The following is a 9,804-nucleotide window of genomic DNA, read 5'->3' as shown; positions in this document are numbered from 1 at the left end:
AAACCACAAGCAGGGAGACGATGCGCGCAAAACTGAGCTGCTCTAGCCAACAGCCTACATCAGCCGGCGAACTCGTAAGTGGGACCATCTTGGGCCTCCAGCCCGGAGCGCCCCTCTGCTGAAGGCTGCTGCGTGAATAAGCCTGAACAGCCGAAGCACCACCTGGCCTGCCACGAAATCACGGGGAATTGTATGTCTTTTGTTGGTTTAAGTCACTGACTCGTTTGTTACACAGCAAAGGCTGACAGAAACAAAGCCTATTTAATTAAACCTCTTGAGCTTTTCTATTTCTTCTTTGTCAAAGGGGTAAAAAATAACTCTCTCTCTCTTTTTATTTTTTTTTTGCATGGTTGCAACTTTGTAGGTGCTGAAAGGCAGCCGTTAAGATGGCTGTTATGTAAACTTTTTAAAGTTAACACTTTCTTCATCCTTAGATTTTCTTCTTTGAGGTGAAATCCTGTTTCCTTTGACTTCACCTTGTTTGAGAAGCCTTCCTGGCAGCTTACGAGACTGGTCCCCTCTTAATTATCACCCTGTGACTATTCCCCTGTTTATTGATGTCCCTCCCAAGGCAGTACCACAGATGTGCTCTGATCAACGCCTGAGACAGTGCACGTTACTGCCTTCCACCTAGTAGGTGCCATAACAGCTCTGTTCCTTTATTAACCCCTTGGGCGAATCAGGGCTCCTTGCCCAGTTCATCCACGTCCACTGTCTTACACTCTGCTAACTGGTGTTGGTGCTCAGTCTTTGAATGTCTGGCTTGAGCCACGGCCTTGTCAGTCTTCCTGCCTCTGAGCGCATGCAGGTGTTTTCTTGGAACTTAAACACAGGACTTAACATTTAATGGCAAAGTTCTTTTTGTTCATCTTAGCAGCTGGCCAAGGTCATCTTTATCTTACATCTGTCATTTGTATCTTTCCTCGGTGCATCTAGAAGAAATGATTATTTCTTACATGTTTTTCATGTATATATATATTTTAAATCAGTAACTAAAAAATAATCAACAGGACAGAGCCAGGGAAAGCCCCTCGAGGCACACCACAACATCCACCTTCTCTGGATCTGGTACAGAGTCATCAAATATTAACGATATTGTGCATTCTGATTGCTTTCACATAGCTTCAAACGTTAATTCGTGGCCAATGTGCCCAGGCCTGTACACTTCCCGGCGCCCACGTGTGCCTGGGGTCTGTATGGGCAGTACAATGCTTTGCGGAAATCAAGCTACACATCTGATAACGTTGTGCTGAAAAAATTCTTTTCTGAGCAGCCAGACCACAGGCGGTGTCCCTTCTGTTTTATCTGATGGCAGCATATAAAACCCTGCAGTAGTGATCACACGAAGTACCTTCTTCGGCCGCGGTGCTGGGTAAGGCAGGCAGTCTCCCTGCTGTCATGGTTTTGAGACGTCAAGGGGAAAGAAAGGGCGTTTTGGGCCAGGAGAGCCTTCACCGAGTCCTGATGGCCGACACACCTCAGGGGCCCCGGGGTGCCAGCCCCTCCGCAAGGCGCCCACCTGTCGCGCCTCGCAGAGACCCCCGGCCGAGCGGGCGCCCCAGGGGGAGGGGGCGTGGCCTGCCCGGCGGAGCCAGCGCGCACGCGCGGCGGGGAAGGGGCGGGGCGCCTTCCCGGAAGCGCCGCCCGGCGCCACGTCGGCGCCCCGCGCCCCGCAGCCGCAGCCCCGGCCGGGACCGGCCCCGAGCGCCATGGGCCCCGCGGGCGCGCGCCCCGGCTCCGCGCCGCCGCCGCCGCTGCTGCTGCTGCTGCTGCTGCTGCTCCGGGCCGAGCGGCCGCGGGGCGCCGAGCTCACGTTCGAGCTGCCCGACAGCGCCCGGCAGTGCTTCCACGAGGACGTGCCGCGGGGCGCCAAGTTCTCCCTGGACTACCAGGTGAGGCCGCGGGGGCCCCGCCCTCGGGCCGCCCGCCTCGTCCCGCGCGTCCCCGAGCACCCGGTGCGGGGGGCGTGCCTGTGCTCCCCGCTTCTCGGCGTTTGCGGGCGGAGGCGCGGTGTTTGCCCGCAGGCGGCCGTGGGCTGCCCGCCCTGCGCTCCCGCCTCCGCCGCAGACCGCCTGGCGCCCGCAGGCGGCCGGCCTCGGGCTTAGGGGGCAGATCTGGGGCTGGGGTCCCGCGTGGGAATCCTCCCCGGACGGCCCCTGCTGGCGGGCACCTGCTGCCTGGCATTCCGGGGCGAGGCATGCGCAGGGGTGAGGCAGGCGGGCCCCTCCGACGGCGCTCCCGGCCAGGGCAGGAGGGGGCTCGCGCCCGGGGGCAGCATGGTGTGCGATGGCCCCGCGTCGCCGATTTGGCCACTGTGACCTACGTGTGGACAACATGCGAGCTGTGGCTGGGTTAACAGGGCCCCCTAGGTCCAGTCACTAAGGAATGGTCATTGCGAGGCCGGAGGGGCCTGTGAGGTGGTCTGGTCCCCGCAGGGGCAGGAGAGCCCCGTCAGGACGCCGGCCTGACCGCAGCGCCTCCAGCAGCCGCGCTGCCGCCGGATGAAGCAAATCCCCATCCGCACACGGAAGAACTTGTGACGTTGGGAAGCAGATGGAGGCCGCTGACTGTCCCTTGATGGACGTTGGTTGTAGCCATTGGCCACCCGTGCGGTTGTGCCTGGCGCCCGTGCTCTCACTTAGGTTTATAAAGAGCTTGCGCTATCCAAGGACCCTCCCACGGCCGCTGGTCACCCAGTCCGTGAACACTCCGATCTGTATCTGCCGTCTTGCGTTCGATCAGTAATAATACTAGCATCTACTAGACCCGTTTGGCAATTTACTTGACCTCAGAGCCTCAGTTTCCTCTTCTGTAAAAGGGGGAGGATTAAGCTCCTTGCACCCTTGCAGAGCAAGACCTTGAGGAGTCAGGGAGACGGGGATTCAGATCTTAGCCCGGTCCCTTTCCGGCGGTGTGGCCATGGCTGACTTACGTAACCTGTCCCAGCCTCTGTGTCGTCCCCAGGACGGTGGAGAGGGCCCAGCGCCTGCCCCAGAAGGCTGGATGCCCCCTGGTAAAGCAGACGGCGGGTGTCTTCTGTTGTCAGGTCATCACCGGAGGTCACTATGACGTGGACTGCTACGTGAAGGACCCCCTGGGAAAGACCATCTACAGGGAAACCAAGAAGCAGTACGACAGCTTCACGCACCGGGCTGAGGTCAAGGGCGTTTATCAGTTTTGCTTCAGCAACGAGTTCTCCACCTTCTCCCACAAGACTGTCTACTTTGACTTCCAAGTGGGCGACGAGCCCCCCATCCTCCCAGACATGGGGAAACGGGTCACGGCCCTCACCCAGGTGAGTGGGCGGCGGCGGCCGCGGGAGGGGACCCCCACCCCCAGTCCGCCCGGCTCAGTGTCAGCTTCGCCTCTTCCCGCGTGCAGTCCTAAAGGACGCCGCCCCCCTTCTGCTGTCCCTCTGCGTTGTGTCACCGCGTCATCTGGAATTCTCGTGTTCCCATCGGCCTCTCAGCCTTCGCCGCTCTGCAGCGTCGTCAGCCCCAAAGGTCGGTGGCTGAACGCTGTAGGAGACTTTTTCTCACTCAGGCTATGCCCTTGGTTGGTGGAGAGCTTTCCTCCGACGACTGACGCAGGAATCGGGGTTTTCCTTTCGGGTGGGCTCCCTGCTGCAGCCCTCTGTGGCTCTGAGCAGACGGAGAGAGTGAGGAGGCCCCCGCCCCCGCTGCTTCGGACTCCGGCCCGGGAGTAACACGCTGCACTCCACTCGCCCCGTTGTTGGCCAGTGTCCTGTGGCCACACCCCCCCCATGACCCCCTGGATGCAGGGACGGGGGAGGGCTGGCAGATACAGTCCGCTTGGGCGGTGGGCTCCCAGCGAGGGCCCCGTACCATCGCCACAGCATTGCCAGGCGGGAGACACAGGATGAGACGCTGATGTGGCAGCAGAGGAAGGGGACGGTCCCGGGTGTGGCCAGGGAGGGACTGTCACGTGGCAGCAGTGACCGGGATCTCTGGGAGGCTCCCAGATTCCAGCCAGGGTACAGGCAGGGCGCCTGGGGCCCTGGGGAATCAGGGTTCGCGGCGGCGGGGAGTCCGCGGCCCCTGCAGGGTAGGACGCAGGCTGGACCGTTCCCCAACGGAAATCTGGCGGGAAAGGGCTTGTGCCCCGGCACGGGTGGGGTCCCGGTGATGGGGGCGCCGCGTTCTTTGCTGGGAGGGGGTGCGTCCGGGTGTGTGTGCAGCACGTGCTGAGCTGTCCCCAGGTCTCCCGCGGGCCCGAGGCTGGGAGAGCTGTGTCCCCGCCCGGGGCCCCTCTGTCCTCCGGGACCTGGCCTCCTCCCCCGTCGCTGCCGGTCTCCAGCCTGTCACGCCCCCCACGTGTCGCCTCACAGGGCGGACCGACGTGCGCCCTGCCTCGGGCCTCTGCGCCTGTGACTTCGGGGCCCTCCCTCTCTGTTTCTCTTCCTCTCCCTTCCCTGGTCCCTGCCTCCTTTCCGGTGCTTCTGGGCCCTGGGAGGAGGCCGCACCTGCCGGCCCGCACTGCCGAGCCCCCGGCCAGGGCGCAGGGTCCCGGAGCGCCCGCGCCGAGCGAGTCGGCGTGGGCCGGCGTGCACGTCGAGTCTCTGAAGGAGTGTGGACGGGAGTAAACGTGCAGGGTGGAACTCTAGCCCGGAAGCCCACGTGCGCCCTTTCCTCACGTTCAAAACCAGTCTGTGTGTACGCATGTGTACTGAATGTGCACACGTGTGCGCATGACGCGCGTGCGTGTGTCCCCCCCACCCCCGCTGACTTCCAGGACGGCCTGCTCGTTGCTGGGCCCCCTCAGGGCCCCCGTCGTGATTTGGACCCAGGCTCGCAGAGTCGCCTTGGCCTCCTTCCTACCCCTTCCGGTTTGTCCTGCTCTGTCTGTGACGTGAGCTCCGGGGCGGGCGGTGGCGGCGCCCACAGAGGTCTGCGCCCGAGCGTCCTGCCGGCGGCCGGCAGCTGAAGCCGCTTGACCCTTGAAAGTCCCCTCGAGCAACTTCGTGATGTCAGGAACCCTTCTAGGATCAGGTGGCCGTTTTTCAACGCTCAACACCCGTAGGTACGAGCCGCCTGCCACGTGTGGGGCAGGTGATGCCGCCGGGCGCTGACCCGAGAGGACAGGGTGTGCAGGTGTCCCCGAGAAAGCGGGAAAAGGTGCCCCTCGGGGCACAGCGAAGCCCAGACAGGTCTGTTCGTTTCCCCGGATTCTGCCCTTTGAACGCCTGCCCTGTGAGGCTCCACTGACTCCATCTGGTGGTGGTGACCTCGTCGCATCCGGTCTGTGTGGCACTTTCCCGCTCTTACCCGTGGGCCCTGGTGACAGCAGCAGCCTGCATGTCCGCAGGAAACCGTGGCCTTGGGGCGTAGACCAGTCGTCGAGTGGACACGGGACACGGCCGTGTAAACGCCAGAGCTGAAGGGAAATCCACCCCCCTCACGTGGCCCGGTGTAGCGCCTGCCGTGGCCCGGAGTGAGCCCCCCACGAGGCAGGTAAGGGCGACAGAGCTTTTTGGCCACAGCCTCCCATTTGCCTCCTGGACCCTGTTCCGTTGGTGACAGAAGGGAGGGTGTTGGGGGTCAGTCAGGTGGTGGCTCAGTGACGTGGTCTCCCCTCCCTCCCTGCACTCATGGTGGGGACAGTTCACTGCGCTTTGGGGACCGAAGCAGGTGTCTCTGGGAACTCCTTGTTGGGATGGAACCTTCTAGGTTTTGGGTAAATGCGTGTCACAGGCCACCGGCGAGTGAACCTCACAGCCAACCGCGGCTCTCGTGTTCCCTTTGCGGTGTGACTGAGAGATGCAGGCCACGCGCAGCCTGTCCCTGTGCGGGTCCCCAGGCGCGGTTGAGGTGAGGCCAGGGACCAGCGTCCGCATGCAGACGTCAGACTGTTGGCAGATTCGGGTCCTTGTTGCTGTCGTGCCCTGGCCCCCGGGGGCCTCCTCTGGTCCCCGCACGCGCCTCTGCATCCTCCCGGCCAGCGGCCCGAGCGCCTCTCCCTTGCGAGGGCTGCTGTGGTCGGCTCAGGCCCCGGGTGGTGGCCGTGCCGTGTGGCATAGTCACAGCTCATCCTGTGGGGGTTGGGCAGGCCGTGGGGGGAGGTTCGGGGCTCTGCCTCGCACACGTGAGCATGCGTGTGTAAGCGTGCATGCTTATATGTGCTGTTGCGTGTGTCTGCGTACAGGAGAGGAGCGTGCCTTCCTGTGTGTGTGTGCGCGTGCGCGTGTGCATGCGTGCGCGTGTACACAACACAGGCCCACACAATTGTGATTCACCTCTCTGACCTCGGGCAAGTCACACGGCCTCTTTGAGCCTCAGTTTTCTCACCTGTGTCTGGGGTGAGTAGTGGGGGTTGTGACGGCCACCTGCCGCTGTCCCGGTGTCAGGTGAGACCACAGGGCTGCGCTGGGAGGCAAAGGCTCAGGACTCTGACACGTGGGCTCGGTCCTGACTCTCACCTCCTGATCCGCGGCTCTGGGCGGCTCCCCCAGCGCCTCTAGCGGCAGGTCAGCCACAGCCCCGTGCCGCCGACTCAGGAGACGGGCGGGGGGGGGAGGGGCACGGGCCTGTGCGGCCGGACGCTCCTCGTGGGTTGGAACGTGACGGCTTGTCCCCTCCGCCCAGATGGAGTCCGCCTGCGTGACCATCCACGAGGCCCTGAAGACGGTGATTGACTCGCAGACGCATTACCGGCTCCGCGAGGCCCAGGACCGGGCGCGGGCAGAGGAGCTCAACAGCCGCGTCTCCTACTGGTCTGTGGGCGAGGCCGTCGCCCTGTTGGTGGTCAGTTTCAGCCAGGTGCTGCTGCTGAAGAGCTTCTTCACCGAGAGGCGGCCCGTCCCCCGGGGGGCGCTCTCCTAGTCCCCGCGCCGTGCCTGGCACCGAGCTGCCATCCTGGGTCAGGGCTCCTGCTGGGCCGGAGGCAGCGCCGCCCGGGGAGGTGCACACGCCTGGTCCCCGGTGGCCAGCGGCCGGTGCCGGAGACGCATCTGACCACATCGCGTGGGTAACACGGAGAAAAGCACGTGGTCAGGCAGGGACAGGCCGCTTGCGGGGCCCGCAGGAGGGGACCGGCTCTGGCCCGAGGGGGAAGCCCGAGTGCCCAGCCTCCCGAGGGCGGCTCCGGGTGCCAGGGTCATCCGGCTTCTGTGCGGAGGGAGGGGCCCTCTGGCGGCTGCGTCCCGTGGGCCCTGTGCCTGGAGAAGACGGGCCTGGGGCGGCCGCGCAGAAAGCCCCACCCCAGGCGAGCAGGGGCACCGTGCGGCACCGGGAGGAAGCTGGTGGCCGGGAGCCCTCATCGGCCGTGGGTCCCCTGGAGGCAGCACGTAGGTTAATAAAAACGAAGCCCAAGCACTGGGGAGTCCTGCGCCTTCATTTCTTTGCCCTGAAGGAGCCTTTACAGCCAGAGGGGGGCCGTGGGTGTCTGTGCCGGGTGGTGTGCGGTGGAGGTGTGTGTGCTTAGTGTGTGTGAGCGTGTGTGTATGCAGTGCCTGTAGTGTCTATGTGAGCACGTGTGAATGGTGTGTGCATATGCAGTGCCTGTAGTGCGTGTGAACACGTGTAGAGTGTGCTTGTGTACTGTGTGTGTGCATGTGTGTATGTAGTGTGTGTAGTGTCTGTGTGAGCACGTGTGCATGGTGTGAGTGTGTGTATAGCACGTGTGAGCACATGTGTAGAGTGTGCTTGTGTGTACTGTGAGTGTGTGCATGTGTGTATGCAGTGCATGTAGTGTCTGTGTGAGCACGTGTGTATGGTGTGTGCGTGTGTCTGTGTAGTGTGTGTAGTGTCTGAGCATGTGTGTAGAGTGTACTGTGTGTGTGTGCATGTGTGTATGCAGTGTGTAGTGTGTGTGTGTGTAGTGTCTGTGAGCACGTGTGTATGGTGTGTGCGTATGTGTATGCAGTGCGTGTAGTGTCTGAGCACGTGTGCATGGTGTGAGTGTGTGTATAGCACGTGTGAGCACATGTGTAGAGTGTGCTTGTGTGTACTGTGTGAGCGTGTGTGTATGCAGTGCGTGTAGTGTCTGTGAGCACGTGTGCATGGTGTGTGCGTAGCGCGTGTGAGCACATGTGTAAAGTGTGGTTGTGTGTCCTGTGAGTGTGTGCATGTGTGTATGCAGTGCGTGTAGTGTCTGGGCACGTGTGTATGGTGTGTGTGTGTAGTGTGTGTAGTGTCTGTGAGCACGTGTGTAGTGTGTGTACTGTGTGTGTGTGCATGTGTGTATGCAGTGTGTAGTGTGTGTGAGCACGTGTGCATGGTGTGTGTGTATAGCACGTGCGAGCACATGTGTAGTGTGCTTGTGTGTACTGTGAGTGTGAGCGTGTGTGTATGCAGTGCGTGTAGTCTGTGTGAGCACGTGTGCATGGTGTGTGCGTGTGTGTAGCGCGTGTGAGCACTTGTGTATGGTGTGTGTGTGTAGTGTGTGTAGTGTGAGCACGTGTGTAGTGTGTGTACTGTGTGTGTGTGCATGTGTGTATGCAGTGTGTAGTGTGTGTGAGCATGTGTGTATGGTGTGTGCGTGTGTGTGTGTAGTGTCTGTGAGCACGTGTGTATGATGTGTGCATGTGTGTATGCAGTGCGTGTAGTGTCTGTGTGAGCACGTGTGCATGGTGTGTGCATAGCGCGTGTGAGCACATGTGTAAAGTGTGGTTGTGTGTACTGTGAGTGTGTGCATGTGTGTATGCAGTGCGTGTAGTGTCTGTGTGAGCACGTGTGTATGGTGTGTGTGTGTAGTGTGTGTAGTGTCTGTGAGCACGTGTGTAGTGTGTGTACTGTGTGTGTGTGCATGTGTGTATGCAGTGTGTAGTGTGTGTGAGCATGTGTGTATGGTGTGTGCGTGTGTGTGTAGTGTCTGTGAGCACGTGTGTATGATGTGTGCGTGTGTGTATGCAGTGCGTGTAGTGTCTGTGAGCACGTGTGCATGGTGTGTGCGTGTGTGTAGCGCGTGTGAGCACATGTGTAGAGTGGTTGTGTGTACTGTGAGTGTGTGCATGTGTGTATGCAGTGTGTGTAGTGTCTGAGCACGTGTGTATGGTGTGTGCGTGTGTGTAGCGCGTGTGAGCATGTGTGTAGAGTGTGCGTGTGTGTACTGTGTGTGGGTGCACGTGTGCAGCAGCAAGCGCACACATCCTGTGTCCCCTCAGGGTGGTGACCTGACGAGGCAGCCGTCCCCCTGACGCAGCCCACGGAATTCTCCGGAAGCAGGCGGGACGCGGGCGTCTGGGGACAGGGACACATTGTGCACACACGACCGTGAGGAGGTGGACGGGCTCGGGGGGGGGCCCGGCCGGCGCTGACCAGGGCACGCGGAGGAAAATGCCCGAGACTCGGCGCCTGCCCTCCTCCCTGCCGGCCCCGGGCCTCCCAGGGCCTCCCTGGGCTCAGGAAGCCGGGCCCGCGGCCCAGATGGCCGGCCTGTGGGGCGATGACGCGCAGGCCCGGCTGGCGAGTGGCCCAGGGCGCCCCCTTCCCTGCTCTGTCCCCGCTAATACCCAGGGGATCAAAGTGCACTTAGAGCGAACGGTCAGGTACTGCTGCTCCCTGCTGTCTGCGTCCGGGCCCCTCCTCCCTCCCAAACTCTGTGGAAAGACGCCCACCAGGCCTGGCCTTTGCTCCATCCGTTCACGTTCCCGGGCCCGGGGAGTGTGAGTGTGCAGGCCGGGCAGCCAGGCCCTCGAGGACGGCATGAGAGCGACACACTGATCACTACGTGTCATCGGACGGAAAGTCGTCGGAGCACGTGGGCCAGGATTTTTAAGTAATGTGGTAGCTGGGCTGTGAGTGAGCAGATAGTAACAGTAGCTTGTTGAACGGTTAGAAGAGAACC

The 9,804-nt window shown here is 61.6% G+C and overlaps 1 protein-coding gene across 1 annotated transcript; it reads left to right on the top strand.

Moving 5' to 3' along the window:
• The first annotated feature begins 1,694 nt into the window (after positions 1–1,694).
• On the top strand, positions 1,695–7,338 carry TMED3 (transmembrane p24 trafficking protein 3). The gene is made up of 3 exons (XM_039216933.1): positions 1,695–1,892; positions 3,047–3,295; positions 6,603–7,338. The coding sequence occupies exons 1-3, from the start codon at positions 1,710–1,712 to the stop codon at positions 6,837–6,839; spliced, it is 669 nt and encodes a 222-aa protein (XP_039072864.1). The 5' UTR covers positions 1,695–1,709; the 3' UTR covers positions 6,840–7,338.
• The last annotated feature ends 2,466 nt before the right edge of the window (positions 7,339–9,804 follow it).

This window comes from Hyaena hyaena, unplaced genomic scaffold, assembly GCF_003009895.1.
Source record: "Hyaena hyaena isolate Hyena2069 unplaced genomic scaffold, ASM300989v1 scaffold_13, whole genome shotgun sequence".
NCBI lineage: Eukaryota > Metazoa > Chordata > Mammalia > Carnivora > Hyaenidae > Hyaena > Hyaena hyaena.
This window is presented reverse-complemented; position numbering and strand designations above follow the sequence as displayed.